General features: G+C 38.0%; 2 protein-coding genes across 2 annotated transcripts in view; one reads left to right on the top strand and one right to left on the bottom strand.

Annotated features, from left to right (window-relative positions):
* LOC106882805 (bone morphogenetic protein 2) overlaps positions 1–11,875 on the bottom strand; it is a 31,560-nt gene extending 19,685 nt beyond the window's left edge. Inside the window, exon 1 of the mRNA XM_089350498.1 lies at positions 11,145–11,875. The gene's annotated coding sequence lies outside the window, so the exon portion shown is untranslated. The remainder of the gene's footprint in view (positions 1–11,144) is intronic.
* Positions 7,058–19,769, top strand: part of LOC106882809 (uncharacterized) — a 21,990-nt gene continuing 9,278 nt past the window's right edge. Inside the window, exons 1-3 of the mRNA XM_014933595.3 lie at positions 7,058–7,969; positions 14,356–14,491; positions 18,241–18,373. Of these exons, the coding sequence (XP_014789081.1) occupies positions 7,239–7,969; positions 14,356–14,491; positions 18,241–18,373 (1,000 nt within the window). The 5' untranslated portion in view covers positions 7,058–7,238. The remainder of the gene's footprint in view (positions 7,970–14,355; positions 14,492–18,240; positions 18,374–19,769) is intronic.

Here is a 19,769-nt window from a genome sequence, read left to right as displayed (position 1 = left end):
TTTCAGTCTGTGGAGAAATGTCTAAAATTTGCCCTGTTTATAATTACACCATATGTTACATTATGTATGTATGTATATATGCATGCATGCATGTCTGTATGTATGTGCATGCATGTAAATATATACACGCATACATACATGCATGCATTTTTTCTAACACTCTAATAAGTCTATCAACTCGTCACCTATGTATGCAACAGCAATCTTTACTACTATAGACACAAGGCCTGAAATTTTGTGGAGAAGGGGTTATTTAATTACATCGACTCCATTACTCAACTGGTACTTATTTCATCAACTCCGAAGGAATGAAAGGCAAGGTCAACCTCGGTTGAATTTGAACTCATAATAACGAAAGCCGTAAAACCGGAACGAAAGCCGTAAAGCATTCCCCCTGACGCCCTTATGTGTGCAACAATGATGAGGGCAAAGTGGCTTGGATTTTGGTCATCTTTTTTAGTAAGCAAATTAGCCATTCCCTTCTTTAAATGTAACGTACCTTTGACAAAACGTTTATAAAATGGCCGCCTTGTGCACAGCGCGCGTCCCGAATACTCCACGCTACGTCATTGTGACAACAAGTGTAAATTCATAGGGATGATGGTTATGATAATGGAAACGACTATTATTCCTTTTCTAAGTGGTTGAGAAGTTAATTACTTTTGAAGGAAAAATAGATTTATGATGCACACCTTTGGCGGTACACAACCGCCTCATTCTCCGTTTCTATCTCGATCTTTCTCTACCTGTCTTTTCCCGGTCTCTCTTCGTCGCTCTCTCGCGCGCACACACGCACACACAAGTACATTTTACAAAATGCTTCCAGGTGCCAGTAATTAGTATTTCTTCAACTGAAGTAATTGCCAACGCAGGTGAAACTCGATTCATTGTTTATATCTGGAATCAACTTGTTAATGCTTCCGAATTGCTCTGGCATTTCTTTTGGTCACAATTACTTGTTGCACAGTGCTTTTCAAGCGTTATCATCGTCGTCGTCGTCGTCAACATCGCCGCCGAAGTTCGACATCATCGCCGCCGTCGTCGTCATCATCATCATCGTCGTCGTCGTCGTCATCGTCATCATCGTCGTCGTCGTCATCGTCATCATAATCTTCATCGTCGTCGTCGTCATCATCATCGTCGTGGTCGGCATCATCATCATCATCATTTTCATCATAATCATCATCATCATCTTCATCATAACCATCATCATCATCTTCTCATAATCATCATCATTCTTGTTGTCATATTAATCATTATCATCATTTCATCATCATCGTCGTCGTCGTTGTCGTCGTCGTCGTTGTCGTCGTCGTAGTCGTCATCATCATCATCTTCATCATAATCATCATCTTCATCATAATCATCATCATCATCATTCTTGTCATCATATTAATCATTATCATAATTTCATCATCATCATCATCATCACCGTCGTCGTCGTCGTCATCATCATCATCTTCATCATAATCATCATCATCATCATTCTTGTCATCATATTAATCATTATCATAATTTCATCATCATCATCATCATCACCGTCGTCGTCGTCGTCATCATCATCATCTTCATCATAATCATCATCATCATCATTCTTGTCGTCATATATTAATCATTATCATAATTTCATCATCATCATCATCATCACCGTCGTCGTCGTCGTCGTCGTCATCATCATCATCTTCATCATAATCATCATCATCATCATTCTTGTCGTCATTAATCATTATCATAATTTCATCATCATCGTCGTCGTCGTTGTTTCCCCAAATTTCTTCTACAGGCAAACACACGTACAATACTTACTGCGTTTCCACCATTCCTTATACGCCGATCCGACAAGTCGATGGCGTCCAAAGTGCATTTTGATGACAACTACGACTACAACATTGCGCATTGTTAAAAACTTTTATGATTTGCCTTTTATTTACACTTAATTCCATAAGGTCAGGCGCGCCTGTGTAGTTCGGAAGTTCGCTTCGCCGCTACGTGGTTTTAGGTTTAGTTCCATTGTGCTACAAGTATCTTTTCTACCTTAGCTCCAAGTCGACCAATGAGTGGATTTGGTAGATAGAAACTGTGTGGAAGCCCGTATATAAATGTGTGTGTGTGTGTGTGTGTGTGTGTGTGTGTGTGTGTGTGTTCCATCACCGCTTGACAAACCTTTGTTGAATAATATACATCCCCGCAACTTAGTGGTTCGAGGAAAAAGAACGATAGACTAGGTACCGGACTTAAAAGGATAAGTACTGGAGTCCATTTAATCGACTAAACCCTCTAACGCGGTGCCCCAGCATGGCCGCAGTTCAGTGACAAAAAAATAATAAAAGGTAAAATAAAAAAAAAACAATGTAGTTTTAATGCCTTATGTTGTTCGGGTTGTGCAGACCTACGATCAAAGGCGTTCTAACCATGACTACCTTATCATTTAATCAGAAATTATGTATTTAAACTGCATTATCCACAGTGATTTTATGATATCCGTTTTTGAAGATGTTAAAATGTGATATAGGGAAAGTTTTGCTCCTATTGAAAGCAAGTCGAGTGATCACATTGAGGATTCTTGTGTGGTTCGCAGCCTTTTTTATCGTAGAATTTTAAAAAGGATCTCTGGAGTAACGTTACTCGACAGAGTGCGTAGTCCGGCGATCAAGAAGCCAACCGATACGAGACCTAGGGATAGACTAACGATGAGATGGTTGGACAATATCTATAGTCTCAGTTGGTCACGCTTGGGAATCCACGTCATAAGTGTAATGCCGGTTGCTTCTGATAGGACTTTACCCTTACAACCCTCTCAGGAATAGAGAAGATGGACGGATGGGGGGACTTGAATGCATTTCCTACGGCACTGAAGAAATTTCCATTTGGGAATCATTAAACTCTTCTGTCCACAGGCGACATGCTTTCTTTATCGCTCCGTAAGTTTTGATCAGAAATTTATTTTTGTTTATTACTGATTATTTTGTTACGGAAGCGATCATTCGCATAGAGAACGTGTCGTTTGTTTTTGCATTCTTTAAGGGGTCTAATTTGTTAAATTTTGATTTTTCAAATTTTAGTTAGAAAATTCTCCCTCTCTCCTCCAGATTATTAACAGGCGTCAGTAACAGCTAAGTAATAGAAGTGATAGGAGAGATAAGGAGGTGCTCTTTCCTGAAAAGTCTACCGTTTCGTTGAAAGTGTTAACAATAACGACATAACCGTCGTTTCCAATACCAACACGTTTGACAAATGTAACAAGGACTATACCACAGACGCCACTTGCAAAGAAACCAACAGAAACAACACCTCTATTAATACTGATTTCAAATTTTGGCACAAGGCCTGCAATTTTCGGGGAGGGGATAAGTCGATTACATCGACCCCGGCGTTCAACTGGTTCTTGTTTTATCGACCCCAAATCGATGAAAGGCAAAACTGACCTCGGCGCAGTTTGAACTCAGAACGTAAGGACGGACGAAATACCGCTTAGCATTTTGCCCGGCGTACTAACGATTATTCCAGCTCGCCGCCCTACACCTCCACCAATTTTGTCATCACTACCTGTAGCTCGACCGTCGTCACGAAAGTAACGCGTCATCGAGAAGTACCGTTGCCGCCGCCACCACCACTGTCTCCACGCCACCAGCACTGTCTCCACGCCACCAGCACTAGCATCAATATCACCACCACTACCGCCACCATCACTACCGCCATCACCACCACTACCACCACCAGTCACTGTCAACATCACCACCTCTGCCTCCACCAGCAATAGAGGAGGAGACCCCCTTCGGTCATGAATGACCATGGGATTGCACCGAGAAAGTTACCCTCCGAGGCACAAGTCCGGGCAAGGTTGTTTGTGGAAGGCTAGCAGTAGCCCATGCATACCAGCCTCCCCTCCCCACACCACTGATGTTATCCAAGGGAAAGGCAAAGACCGATACAGCTTGGCACCAGTGATGTCGCAACTCATTTCTACAGCTGAGTGAACTGGAGCAATGTGAAGTAAAGTGTCTTGCTCAAGAATACAACGCGCAGCCCGGTCCGGGAAACGAACTCACAACCTCATAATCGTAAGCTCGACGCTTTAACCACTGAGCCATGCGACGCTTTAACCATTGAGCATTAATACCGCTAGTATTAAAGATACTCTGAAAGTAAGAACTAGCAATGATCAGAATAACGCTTCGCCAAGACGCAAACGATCAGCCTTAATGATCTCTACAACTCAGACAGCATACAGAAGCTCAACGACACCAACTGCAGTACCAGCTGTAGTAGCAGTAACAACTGCAGCAACGATAAAGACGAGACACATTGCCCAAACAGAGAAGCAGAATGTCACCACGGCAACCAAAGAATCCCTACAGGAGTGCATTCCACCATTGATGCAAGAAAACATTTACAAGATCACATGCACACTCACATACAAGCAAAATCAAAAGATAAAGCTGTAGATTTTCCTTCTTTTATTTTTTATCTTTTACTTGTTTCAGTCATTAGACTGCTGCCATACTGGAGCACCGCCTTGAAGGATTTTAGTCGAATGTATTGACCCCTGTACTTATTTTGGTTTCTTAAAGCCTGGTACTTATTTTATTGGCCTCTTTTGTCGAATTGCTAAGTTACGGGGACGTAAACAAACCGACACCGGTTATCCAGTGGTGAACACACACACATATGACGGGTTTCTTTCAGTTTCCGTCTACCAAATCCACTCACAGGGCTTTGGTCGGCTCGAAGCTATAGTAGAAGACACCTGACCAAAGTTCCACGCAGTGGGAGTGAAGCCGGAACCATGTAGTTGGGAAGCAAACTACTTACCACACAGCCACACCTGCGTTGTTCATATATTCTCTAATATGTTTAATGATTTCATAGTTTTGTAATTTTATTATTATATAATTTGAGAATATCTTGCACAGTAAATGAACGTGCAAAATGTGTAGTTTTGTTTTGATATTTCTCTCTAACGAAACATTAATTCCGATCGATACCCTGATAAACTGAAAAAGTTTTAGTTGCAAATCAAACAGATTTGTCTTAAACAAGAACCGGTCTTCATGCTAGAAGGCGCGTCGCCACAATGGCCTGGTGCAGTTGGGAATCAGTCAAAAACAAAGCTCCTTGAAAGATGGGTGGTTCTACACCTAAGCCACGACCTGTTAGCTGATGGTACTCTACAGACTGATTTTCTCTATCTGCCTGTCTAGCTTTCAGCATAGTTGCCGATAATCCTAATCATAGTCTTTGTATTTCTCTGCTTGCAAATACTGAGACATAAGTGTATGGGTGGATATATGTCTCACTATTTCAACTTATGTGCTTTATCAGTCAAATAGGGATAGAATTAATAGATAGAATCGGGATACATAAGCAACAAATCAACTATCCATGTAGTGAACATCTTGACATTTATGTAAATGTTTAAAATATCCTCCTTTTTCAAAATAAAGCAAGATGACGAATAATTACGCAAAGCAAAAGAAAGACACTTTATAAAAAAATTTCAGTCGGAAACTAAACCTGAAAGAAATATTGATAATTCCTACCAAATATAATTTTATTATCTAAAGAGCCAATATGATAGTTAAAAGTGCTAACAGTTGTATTTTATAGTATTCATCAGGATTTTGTCGATGTATTTTGATTTTTAAAACTTATTTTAAGCAACTTTTCTTATTTCTGTCAACTATTATGATTGTGTCATGAACATGCGTTTTAAGCACTTATGCGCGCGAGCACACATGTGCATACATGCATACATTCGCCATGATAGATTGCTAGCCACTACACATTCTTTTTTTCTCTCCTTGTTTTCTTTCTGTGTTCCTTTGTTTTCTACACAACTTGTCTTCGTCTTTTTTTTTTTTTTTTTGTGAATTCTCCCCTACATACATACATACATACATATATATGTGTGTATATATATATATATATATATATATATATATATATATATATATATATATATATATATATATATGCGAGTAAAAATTAAAATAAATACAAAAAATCTGTATGATTGTGTATAGAGGAATATATTATTTTGTTTAAAAGAGTTCCAACACTGTCTGTTTTTTTATGTTTTATTCATATTCCTTGTGGTATTTCATATTTTCTATACTTTGTAGTATTTCATCATGGCCGGTATATATATATATATATATATATATATATATATATATATATATATATATATATATGTATATATATATTTTATAGTTTCAGCTCATAGCTGCGGCCATGCTGATATATATATATATATATATATATATATATATATGTGTGTGTGTGTGTGTGTGTGTGTATAAATATATATATTTATGTGTGTGTGTGTGTGTTGCGCGCGCGTATATGGCTACACACACACACATTCACTCATTAAATCATTAAAAAAGGGGTGTTGCATGCCTTTTATGTTTTATTTCCTGGTTTCTTTTCTTTTTCTTTTTTTTTTTGACATATTTGAATTTGTTTTGAATGTTCACTTACTTTTAAAAAACTAGCATTCAGTATATAAGTCTATATCTATCTCTCTTTCTCTCTCTCTCTCTCTCTATATATATATATATATATATAGATATATATATATTGCATACAAAAATTAAAAGGCATAATATCTGCTATTTTCAGGCACTTATCATTTCTCTTATATTTCTTTTTATTCCAACTACTTGTAACTATAAATTTTTTCGCGTCAATGGTTTACGTTCGATTTCAATCGCTTATGTCGAAGTGGTACAACTACAATAGCAAGTTTGACCGAGCAATAACAAAACTATCAACAATAACAATACCAGCTAAAGCCTCTACGTGATCGCGAGAAATAACAGCCAAATATTTTTCGCTCCACATACTTAAAAAAGACAGAGTGATGACGGCGAAACTGTTTTTGATTTTAAGTATATTCAATCAGAGCTGACCTGGGGTTTAACAACAACAGCGGTAACAGTAATAGTAACAAATAACAACAAAACTATATCATCAGCAACAGCTGTTGTACGAACTAAAAAGGAAGAAATGATGTTGGGTGTTGTCACCTTCACGAGGAGAGTGTAAAACTGTCGTCATGTGAAGTAAACAAGGCGGAGTAAGATCGGAAACGTGTTTGTAGAGTTTCTAGCTTTGAGGCGGAGCAATTAAGAAATTACCAACTTAGAGAGGCGGCCTAACAGGCCGCATTTCGACCCTGATCACTTATTATATGTAGTCGGAAGCGGTTAGAGGTTTTTTTTTCCTTCTCGGATATGGAATCGTCGCAAATGTCAACAGATAAAACCATATCGTCGAACGGAGAGACACCTCGGGTGTTGTTCCAACGTCTGTACGAGCGAGCGACACAGCTGGGTATAGACGGACACCATTTATCTACATTGTCATGTATTACGGATATTAGACCGAAGACAAAGAAACAGATTGAAGAAGAAGAAGAAAGGATTGCTAACGGTGGTTTAGTTTGGTCTAGAACTACTAGATATTTTATGTACGCAATTCTGCTTTTGCTCGCTAGCATTTTCTGCGTGTTCTTTCTCAACGTGCCCGTGAGTGGTGAGCAAGTGACGAGCTGGTGGTTTAGTTTCAATGATTACAATCTTTACAATGAGCGATGTCTAATAGATGTCCACGAGAGTATAGCGTTGCTATTCAGACCCCCAGCAGATTGTAAATTTTGCAGGAATGTAACACATGTCGATCGTGTTTCCGGGATATCAGTTGCCGATTTCGAAAAACAGTATGCTTATTCAGGTCGGCCTGTTATTATTACCGATGGCATGAAGAACTGGACGGCTCTGGATGTATTTTCATTTGAGTTTTTTAAGGGAATTTATGGCGAAGACAGTCCGGCTTTGTCTAGTTCGGAACGGAACTGTCAGTTTTTCCCCTATCAAACCAAATTTAAGAATTTAGGTGAGGTGTTTCAAATGGATCCAGCCCGAGTTAATTTAACTGATTCTTCGAATCCCTGGTACATAGGCTGGTAAGTTAATTACATTATTTTAACAACCTTTTCAAATTTTGATCACTAATGTAAATGTATACAGCTTGGTAACCACGAATAGTTCCCATATTTTTCGTATTCGCAGCATAAAAATTGACACCATCCTGGATTATTCCCCTTATGCTGATAATTTGAGCCCATATTTATATATATATATATATATATATATATATATATATATATATATATATATATATATTTATATAAAGGGCATTATTACAGAAAATAATAACGCCACACAGGTACTAAATGTGGTTATTTTGAGAAGTCCACTGTGTGGCGTTATTATTTTCTGTAATAATGCCCTTTATATAAATATAAACGAATAATTATATTCTTGGGAATAGAAATTTCCCTTATGAATTTTTTTACACACTGGCTTCTTGATAAAATTCTTGTAAAAAGAGTTTTATCCTTTTTTGAATTTATATATATATATATATATATATATATATATATATATATATATATATATATATATATATATATACATATGTGTGTGTGTGTGTGTGTGTTGCGTATATAGCTACACACACACACACACACATTCACTCATTAAATCATTAAAAAAGGAGTGTTTGCATGCCTTATCTGTTCTATTTCCTGGTTTCTTTTTTTTTGACATATTTGAATTTGTTTTGAATGTTCACTTACTTTTTAAAAAACTAGCATTCAGTATATAAGTCTCTCCCCTCCCCCCCTCTCTCTCTCTCTCTATATATATATATTAAAGAAAAGAAAATGGAGATTAGGAAGTCAACTGTTTATTATTAACAGCAAATATGAAAACAAAAAACACTTGGTATTGAACCAGTATTTCCTTGGATGAAACCATCCCTTCATGAGTTTTACACATCCTCTAATTATATATATATATATATATATATATATATATATATATATATATATATATATATATATATATCACACACACATGGCTGTGTAGTATGAAGTTTGCTTCACAACTACAGGGTTCTGGGTTCACTCACACTGCTTGACACCTTGGGTAAATGTCTTCTACTATAGCCTCAGGGATGATTAAAGCCTTGTGAATGGATTTGGTAGATGGAAACTGAAAGAAGCCTGTCGTGTATGTGTGTGTGTGTATATATATATATATATATATATATATATATATATATATATATATGACAAGCATGTGTGTATGTGTCTTTGTGTCTGTCCAGCACCACTGCTTGAGGACGGGGGTTTCGCAAAAGAGAACAATAGAATAAGTACCAGACTTAAAAATTAATTAAGTATTGGGGTCAATTAGTTCAAATTAAATTCCTCGAGGTGGTGCCCCACCATGGTAGCAATCTAATGACTGAAGCAAGTATGTATATATGTATATATGTGTATATCATCAACTATATATATATATATATATATATATATATATATATAAATAATAAGGGGAGAAAATTGAATATTAATTTGATTAATATGAATTTAAAAACCAGTGGCCAAGCATATTGAAAAATCTGAAGATTCAGAAAAATTATATTACATACATATAAGAAGGATGACCACTAAGTGGACATCCATTATGCTAGAAGTAGACCCCCTATGGTCTTACCACTAAGAAAAGATTGTTCTCAAGAAAATTCAGCCAATGCCAGAACATAAGTGAGCAAGACAAATGAAAAGATACAAAATATATATATATGTTTTGTATCTTTTCATTTGTCTTGCTTGCTTACGTTCTGGCGTTTGCTGAATTTTCTTGAGAAGAATCTTTTCTTAGTGGTAAGACCATAGGGGGTCTGTCTACTTCTAGCATAATGGATGTCCACTTAGTGGTCATCCCTCTTATATGTATATATATTTATATATATGTATATATATATTTATATATATGTATATATATATATATATATATATATATATATATATATATATATATATATATAAATATATATATATACATACATACATACATACATATATATATATATATATATATATATATATATATATATGTATGTATATATATATATATGTGTGTGTGTGTATATATATATATACACACACACACATATATGTGTGTGTGTGTGTGTATATATATATCATCATCATCATCATCATCATCGTTTAACGTCCGCTTTCCATGCTAGCATGGGTTGGACGATTTGACTGAGGACTGGTGAAACCGGATGGCAACACCAGGCTCCAGTCTGATTTGGCAGAGTTTCTACAGCTGGATGCCCTTCCTAACGCCAACCACTCAGAGAGTGTAGTGGGTGCTTTTACGTGTCACCCGCACGAAAACGGCCACGCTCGAAATGGTGTCTTTTATGTGCCACCCGCACAAGCCAGTCCAGGGGCACTGGCAACGATCTCGCTCGAAAATCCTACAGGAGCCAGTCAGGCGGTACTGGCAACGGCCACGCTCAAAATGGTCGGTACTGGCAACGGCCACGCTCAAAATGGTCGGTACTGGCAACGGCCACGATTGAGCGAAAACACCTAAAAGCTCCATGAGGATCCAGCAGGGGTGGGGCGCGAACCCTGCTGTACTCTTTCGCCACAACTTTCTCTCACTCTATCTTCCTGTTTCTCTTGTACCTGTATTTCGAAGGGCCAGCCTTGTCACACTCTGTGTCACGCTGAATCTCCCCCGAGAACTACGTTAAGGGTACACGTGTCTGTGGAGTGCTCAGCCACTTGCTCGTTAATTTCATGAGCGGGCTGTTCCGTTGATTGAATCAACTGGAACCCTCGTCGTCGTAACTGACGGAGTGCCAACATATTCAGTGGTGGACTGGGTCTAAAAATATTGTTGCTAGGAGATTAAGGGGGCCCACTTGCTATCAGGCAAGCTGGCGACCTGGCCAGTCTGCCACTGTGTATATCTGTATATCATCAACTGTATATATATATATATATATATATATATATATATATATATATATATATATATATATTATATAGTTGATGATATACACATATACCTATATATATACACACACACACACACACACACACACACACACAATCACACATATATATAATATAAATATATAATTTAGAGAAAAGAACCAAAGTTCATGAACTCATCCATGAAAATCCAGTCACATATAGAAAAATTTAATAAGTAAATACACAATAAAGAAGTATAGAATACAAAGTAAAAACCATAAAATAATAATACCTCTGTTGGCCACAAAAGATCCCTCTCTCCAAGTGAAAGGAAGATTGTATGTATACAGACAACAATTCTACATGGTAATGAGACATGGGTCCTGAATGCAGAAGACATGCGAAGGTTAGAAAGGAATGAGGCCAGTATACTCTGCTGGATGTGTAATGTAAGTGTACATGTTCAACAGAGTGCCAGTGTTCTGAGAGAGAAGTTAGGCATAAGAGGAATTGGTTGCTGTGTGCAAGAGAGAAGACTGTGCTGGTTTGGTCATGTGATGTGGATGGGTGCTGACATCACCTTAAAGAAGTGCTGATCTCTCAAAGTAGATGCAAAGCATGGAAGTGGGAGACCCAGGAAGACATGAGATGAAGTACTGAAGAATGACCTCAGGAAGCTGAACCTTTCAGGCGAGATGACCTATACTCAAGAAGACCCATACCCCACAGCAGAAGTGTTAAGACTGATCCTTCCAGTGGTGCAAAGCACTCAGAGCGGTGGCATGTAAAAGTGCCCATGTAGTGCCATGTAAAAGTGCCTTTGTGACATCACATAAAAGTGCCCATGTGGCATCAAATAAAAGCGCTTGTGTAGTGCCATGTAAAATCACCCGTGGGGTGTCACATAAAAGTGCCTGTGCAGTACTTTGTAAAAAGCACCCAGCACACTCTGTAAAGCGGTTGGTGCTAGGAAGGGCATCCAGCCGTAGAAACCATACCAAATCAGACTGGAGTCTGGTGCAGCCCCCCTCCCAGCTTGCCAGCTCTGGTCACATTGTCCAACCCATGCCAGCATGGACAACAAATATTAAATGATGATGATGATATGTGTGTATGTGTGTGTGTGTGTGTGTGTGTGTGTGTGTGTATATATATATATATATATATATATATATATATATATATAGAGAGAGAGAGAGAGAGGGAGAGAGAGAGAAAGCTAAGAGTGAGGGATTATCAATCTGGGTAAAATACTTCATAAGCTCTCTGTTGGCACAACCAGGCTGACAATATTGTTTGGATTAGTGAAGAACTCCAAGGATTTTTATGGCAGGGTGTGAGGTTATTGAATGACCTGAAAAAATTAATGCTACTTTCATCAGAACTCTGACAAAAATAGCATTCATTTTTTTAGGTCATTCAATTTTTCTCAACTGATCGATAGACCAACTGAGTAAATCTATCAGTAACATACCTTTAATGACTACTGGAAGTAGGTGTAAGCCAAATTTACTCTAATAAAAGAAAAATATGTTATGACAATTATTCATACCTTGTTAGATATATATATATATATATATATATATATATATATATATATATATATATATATATATATATATATATATATATATATATATATATATATATATATATATGTATATATATATAAATATATTTATATAAAGGGGCCTCATGGAGGCAACGATGAATGAACAAGACCTGTGGTGTTATGTTAAGCTTGAAGAAGGCCCATCAAGCCAAATAAAATTGCAGTTGTGGCAGATACTGGTGTCATGCAAATGGCACCCATGCCAGTGGTACATAAAAGCATACATTACACTCTTGGAGTGGCTGGGGTTAGGAAGGGCATCCAGCTGTAGAAACCATGCCAGGTCAGACTGGAGTCTGGTGCAGCCTTCCAGCTTGCCAGCATGGATAACTGTCATTAAATGATTATATGATTATGATGATGATTATATATATATATATATATATATATATGGCACCCGTGCCAGTGGAGTGCTAACAGCACCGTCCGAGCATGACCATTGCCAGAGCAGCTCTCTGGCATGTAAATAGCACCATTTGAGCATGATTGTTACCAGCGTCGCCTTACTGGCACATGAAAAATCATTCAAGCGAGGTTGTTGCCAGTGTCGCTGGACTGGCTCCTGTGCAGGTGGCACGTAAAAATCACCATTTGAGCATGGCCGTTGCCAGTACCACCTGACTGACCCTCGTGCCGGTGACATGTAAAAGCACCCACTAGACTCTCGGAGTGGTTGGCATTAGGAAGAGCATCTAACCAGGGAAACCATGCCAAAGCAGATATTAGAGCTTGGTGCAGTCTTTTGGGTTACCAGCTCCTGTCAAACTGTCCAACCCATGCCAGCACAGTCAGTGGATATTAAAGGACAGTGATGGTGATGATGATGGTGATGACACACACACACACACATATAATATAATATGCATCATCATCATTATCATATAAAATATAATACATGGATATATATATGTTGGACTCTCATGTTTAAGATGACTTATGAGCATTCAGCTTTTGCTGAATGACCTGCACAAATGATTTGCTTATAATGATCAAATGTGTGTGCTGTACATTAGCCCACTCTCTTCATCAAATTGTTGTTATCTAAACAAGTGCACTGCGTACCACACATCATAGCAACATGAGATGAAGCATTTTGCTCAAGAACACAATGTACCACCCAGTCTAGGAATTGAAACCATGATCTCATGACCGTGAGTGCAACACCCTAATACCCTAACCGCTAGGTCATGCACCCTCATAATACATATATATATATATAAAATACATTACACATACATGCATGTGTGTGTGTGTTTATATATCTATAGATGTATCTATGTAGTACATATATACTCTTTTACTTGTTTCAGTCATTTGACTGCGGCCATGCTGGTGCACCACCTTTAGTCGAGCAAATCGACCCCAAGCCTAGTACTTTTTCTATCGGTCTCTTTTGCCGAGCCGCTAAGTTACGGGGATGTAAACACACCAGCATCGGTTGTCAAGCGATGATGGAGGGGACAAACACACACACACACACACACACACACACACACACACACACACACACACACACACACACACACACATATATATATACATATATACAATGGGCTTCTTTCAGTTTTTGTTGTCCTGCTCCAATTCTTTTAGTTACACAGTTTGTTTGTTGAATTCATCCTTTGTTTATACAGAGCTCCAGTAGCCCTCAACCCAATTTTCTTGTACAGGTGTCTTTTACAGATTTTGAGTAAGCCTTTTGCATTGGTGTTGTGATAGACTGATTAAAGATCTCTGGCAAATAAATTATTGAGCAATTGCTGTTTATATGTTATAGATTTATATTTTTATTTTCGACTGTGGTTGTGAGTTATTGTTTGGGGCAGTTTGGAGTTTAGGTTTTGAAATGATTGATTTTTAAAAAAATTCTTTTTCTTTTTCATTTCTTCAGGAGCAACTGTGATATTGTGGCTGGAGGGATATTACGTCAACATTATTCCAAGCCATACTTCCTACCAGCAGTTTCAGAATCTAGTAGAACAGATTGGATCTTCATGGGAACTCCTGGATATGGTGCTGAAATGCATGTAGGTATTTTTTGCTATTTTAAAATTTTTTCTTCATATCACATGGATGTTAATGTTGAGTGATTCCAGTTAACTTTGCTTAAACAAACCTAGACTATGAAAATAGCTGATTGAATAAAGCATTTGATTGGTATTAATTGAGCCTGAAATGAAAAAAAAAAATGTGTAAAAAAGTTTGAAACCTGAAAGATATTCCTGAAAATGAGACCCCTGAAAATATGTTACCTTGCACTCCACCTTTGTATCAAATCCCCTATTATTGCTATTATTGTGATGTTACTATTAAATATACCACACTTTGAAATATACCTGTGATAACAAAGGTGATTAATATTTTTGATTGCTTGTTTTCTTGACCAAAATTTGCTTGATTGTTGTAGTAGTAAAATTCAGCAACATGTTCCTTTTACCCTCATTTATCAATCCGGTATTTGGGCCCTTGCTTGGGAGTCCCAGGGTTTTGAGAGGTATGGAACCACCTCTTGCCTACTATTGTTCCCAGGTCTGCTCTGACCCAGGGTAGTAGTACTTGTTAGGGTTAAATAGTATGTAACTACCCAAGCCAAGATACATTGAAATCATAGGATGCAGCATAGTGGATGTGAACTGTTTCAGCAAATGAACTTATTGAATTAATGGCAAGTATCACTGGATGCTGAGCAGATGAACAGACAACAGACTGTCAAAACATGATGAAGAAGCGAAGGATGATGATGATGATGATATATATATATACATACACACTTACTACATGATTTGTGCACAACTAAATCCTCAACTAAGGTTCATAACAAAGTCACTATTCTGTTTAGTAAGTCCATTAAAATGTTTATCTGTTGTGGTATGTGAAATATGCTTTTAAAATAAACAATTACAGTGACTCCGAGGTTCATGTGCTGCTCTATTTACTACTTGGTGATTAGTTCAAATCTTATATTTACCATTATGTTTTACCTCTGATTATGTTAATAGTACTTAAAACTATGCTTCAGTTAGTTTTCTAAACAAAAGCAAATATGTATGTATATATATTACACTATTGTTTCCATTTTTTATTCTTTACCTGTGTTTTATTTTCAGCTCAGAAATATACATATATATATATATATATATATATATATATATATTTGATGATGGTGATGATGAGATATGTATATGTGTGTGTGTGTGTGTGTTTGTGTAAACAAAAACAAATTCACGCTTCACAAAAGAACACCCCCACCCAGTGTTTAACTAGCTCATTCATTTGTCCACATCTTTGTCACCTGCACATTCTAAATAATCTTTTCTACTCTAGGCACAAGGCCCGAAATTTGGGGTGGGGGCAGTCGATTAGATCGATCCCAGTATGCAACTGGTACTTAATTTATCGACCCTGAAAGGATGAAAGGCAAAGTTGACCTCGGCGGAATTTGAACTCAGAGCATAAAGACAGACGAAATACTGCTAAGCATTTTGCCCAGCGTGTTAACATTTCTGCCAGCTCACCGCCTTTTCACATTCTAAATAATGCAAAGCAATGATTTAGCTCATTGCTCACTTTGCCTTGGAGGCTGGTGCTTTGAAAAAAAATCTTTCCTATCAGTCAAGGCTGAGAAGCTATTTAATACTGGTTCATTGTCATCACCACTACCACCATCAACATCACTGTCACAGACACCACCAATACCACTGCCATCACCACCCACCCCACCCATCATCATCATCATCATTGGTACCATACTATCACTTTCACCACCACCACTGTCATTGTCGTCATCATCATCATTATCACTGTTACAACACTATCACTTTCACCACCATCACCACCATAACTACCACCACCACCACCATGATCACCATGATCATCGTCATCATCCTTATCATGATTGATTTATTTCTGTCAACAAATCAATACTGAATTAGTAAGTATTCAAGCATGACATACACCACAATCACAATATTTTTGTTTTGTTCCAATTGTTTGGACAAAAGTGTAGTAAGATTGAAGGGTGGTGTTGATTACTGTTTTCTTTTGCTATTTATCAGGTTGATAGCCCTCACTGGACACTAAACGGTAGTTTATACTACACTGATTTTTTCAATCAGAAGGAAAGGAAAGAGCACTGAAAGAATTCAAGAAGCAGTACAGGAATAATTTAGAACAATATAAGGCAATGAACTGACAGAATCGTTAGCATGCCAGGCAAATTGCTTAGCAGCATTTCATCCGAGGTCGACTTTGTTTTTCATCGTTTCGGAGTTGATAAAATAAGTACCAGTCAAGCACTAGTGTCAATATAATAGTCCTACCTGCTTCCCTGAAATTACTGGCCTTGTGCCCAAAATTTAAAACCAGTATTATTTGGTAAAAATGAAATTGAGTATGCTTTATTTCTTAGTATTTGAACTGTTAGAGTTATTTTCACAATTTATCCAGTACAACCCTTAAACAAGTAAATAGTATTTTCCTAAACAATAGATCCACTTATTTCCGTTAGTGACATATTCAAAAATATACCAACACTAGCGCCGCTGAGGGTAATATTCTCTGGGAATGCACAAAAGTCCTTTTCAGAATTATTTACTTTGAATTATTATCTCCTACCTGATTAGCCTGTTATTATGTAGAAGCATCAGTTGTGGCGTGCAAGAGAGACGATTGCGCTGGTATGGACATGTGGTGAGAATGGAGGAGGATAGCTGCGTGAAAAAGTGCCACACCCTAACAGTTGAGGGAACCCGTGGAAGAGGTAGGCCCAGGAAGACCTGGGCTGAGGTGGTGAGGCAAGACCTTCGTACATTGGGCCTCACCGAGGCGATGACTACGGACCGAGACCTTTGGAAATGGGCTGTGCGTGAGAAGACCCGGCAAGCCAAGTAAGATCGTTGCCAGTGCCCCTGGACTGGTTCTTGTGTGGGTGGCACATGAGATGCACCATTTTGAGCGTGGCCGTTGCCAGTACCGCCTGACTGGCTCCTGTAGGATTTTCGAGCGAGATCGTTGCCAGTGCCCCTGGACTGGCTTGTGCGGGTGGCACATAAAAGACACCATTTCGAGCGTGGCCGTTTTCGTGCGGGTGACACGTAAAAGCACCCACTACACTCTCTGAGTGGTTGGCGTTAGGAAGGGCATCCAGCTGTAGAAACTCTGCCAAATCGGACTGGAGCCTGGTGTTGCCATCCGGTTTCACCAGTCCTCAGTCAAATCGTCCAACCCATGCTAGCATGGAAAGCGGACGTTAAATGATGATGATGATGATGATGATACTTCATGATTTTAGTATACATACCTTATTAGTATTTCCTCCTTTGTTCTATATACTCTGGGAATGCATTAAAGCCCTTTTCAGGGCTACTTGATTTGAATTCTTACTATTGGGTAACTAATTTCATTTTATTACATAACTGACTTCACGATTTGGTTATTCCTAAAAACAAGATTCTGTGTAAGACAGTTCAGTATTCTCTGTAAATGCACAAAAACCGTTTTAAGGGCTACATACTTTGAATTGTTGTTATTGGATTTGCGAAACAATTATGAGAATGAAACCAAGGGATAAGCCCTGCTTTCCCGGGAATTACTGGGTACATCAGCTAGTTTATATATATCATGGGTTTCTATACACTTTCCATCCACCAAAGTCACTCACAAGTCTTTGGCAGCTTGGGGCTATAGTAGAAGACACAAATTAATTATATTTTTTTCTTTTAGGTGGTAATGAACCTGTATAAGGTTATTAATGTTTCATGACCTTTCTTTTGTCTAGGTTGATAATGTTGGTGACCCATCATGGCAAGCTCAGGTGACTGGACACAAGAAGTGGCAGCTTGAACCTCCACCAGAGTGTTATTATGAGTGTGTTGCTTCTATTAATGTGGTTGTCAACCCAGGTGAAATAAGTAAGTAATATTTGAATTATAAATTATGTGTGTGTGTGTGTGAGAGAGAGAGAGATTAGAGAGAGAGATACAGATAGACAGACAGAGACAGAAAGAGAGAGAGACTCCTGGTTTGAGAATAGATACACTCTGTCCCTGCTTTTCAAAAGAAATGATTAAAAAGGTTGGGAACAGGAATGGCACCCTATTGTGAAATAACGATTCAAGATAGGTTGTCCAATCCTTGACAGCACTGAAAAGCATATGAAAATTGATTGTGTGTACGTGTGTGTGTAGCAATTTAAAAATTCTAAGTATATAAAGTGTACAAAAATGATTAAAAGTTTTAACTCTTTTTTCTTTAACTGATTTATTTTCCTCTTCAAGCTATTTGGACATTTGCTTAATGTAGCAAAACAAGTTACACTCCACATATATAAATATTATGTACTGTACTTACTAGTATCCAACATACCAAAGTGTTTCACTTTGATTTGATGTTTACAATGAGAAATTACCTCAATCGGTCAAAATTAAATTACAAATGAAGAAATTCTAGTTTCTAGTTGGATGCCCTTCCTAATGCCAACCACTCCAAGAGTGAATTGAGTGCCTTTTACATGTCACCAGCATGGGCGCCTTCTACTTGTTACTGGCACAGGTGCTTTTTACATGTTGCCAGCATGAATCCCTTTTATGTGACACTGGCATGGGCGCTTTTTATGAGTCACTGGTACTGACTATAATTTCACTTGGATTGATGTGTCTTCTCAAGCACAGCAAATTGCCAAAGGTCTCAAAGACTATGATGAACAAGAGAAAGCTGAGGACTGATTCTTGGTGAACCCCTACTTGTATACTGAATTCATTGCTATACTCATCGCCAATCCTCACCTTACTAACAGCATCCCTATTCTTGTCACCACCTCATCCCATGTCTTCCTGGGTGTACTTTTTCCAAAGATTCCCTCCACAATCAGAGATTGGCTCTTCTCTATGACGCTGTCCTTATCCATTCACATCATATGACCATACCAGCACAGTGTTCTCTCTTGCACACCACATCTGATGTCTCTTGTACCTAATTTTTCTCTCAAGATGCTTGCACTGTTGTATGTGCACACTGACATAGCACATCCAGCGAAGCATACTAGCTTCATTTCTTTCAACCCTTCACATGGCCTCTGCAGTCACATCCCATGTTTCACTGCTGTTTAACATGGGTGTTTGCATACAGGCATCATACAATCAGTCATTCACTCTCAAGGAGAGGCCCTTTGTTACCAACAAAAGTACCAACGAAAGTAGAAGCTCTCTGAACTTTGCCCAGCTTATTCTTATTCTAGCAGCTATGTTCTCAGGACATCCACCTCCACTGCTGGCTTGGTTATCTAGATAATGGAAGCTATCTACTACT

Source organism: Octopus bimaculoides, chromosome 4, assembly GCF_046866305.1.
Source record: "Octopus bimaculoides isolate indiv1 chromosome 4, ASM4686630v1, whole genome shotgun sequence".
Lineage (NCBI taxonomy): Eukaryota > Metazoa > Mollusca > Cephalopoda > Octopoda > Octopodidae > Octopus > Octopus bimaculoides.
The sequence above is the reverse complement of the archived record's forward strand: the minus strand, read 5'-3'. Positions and strand labels throughout refer to the sequence as shown.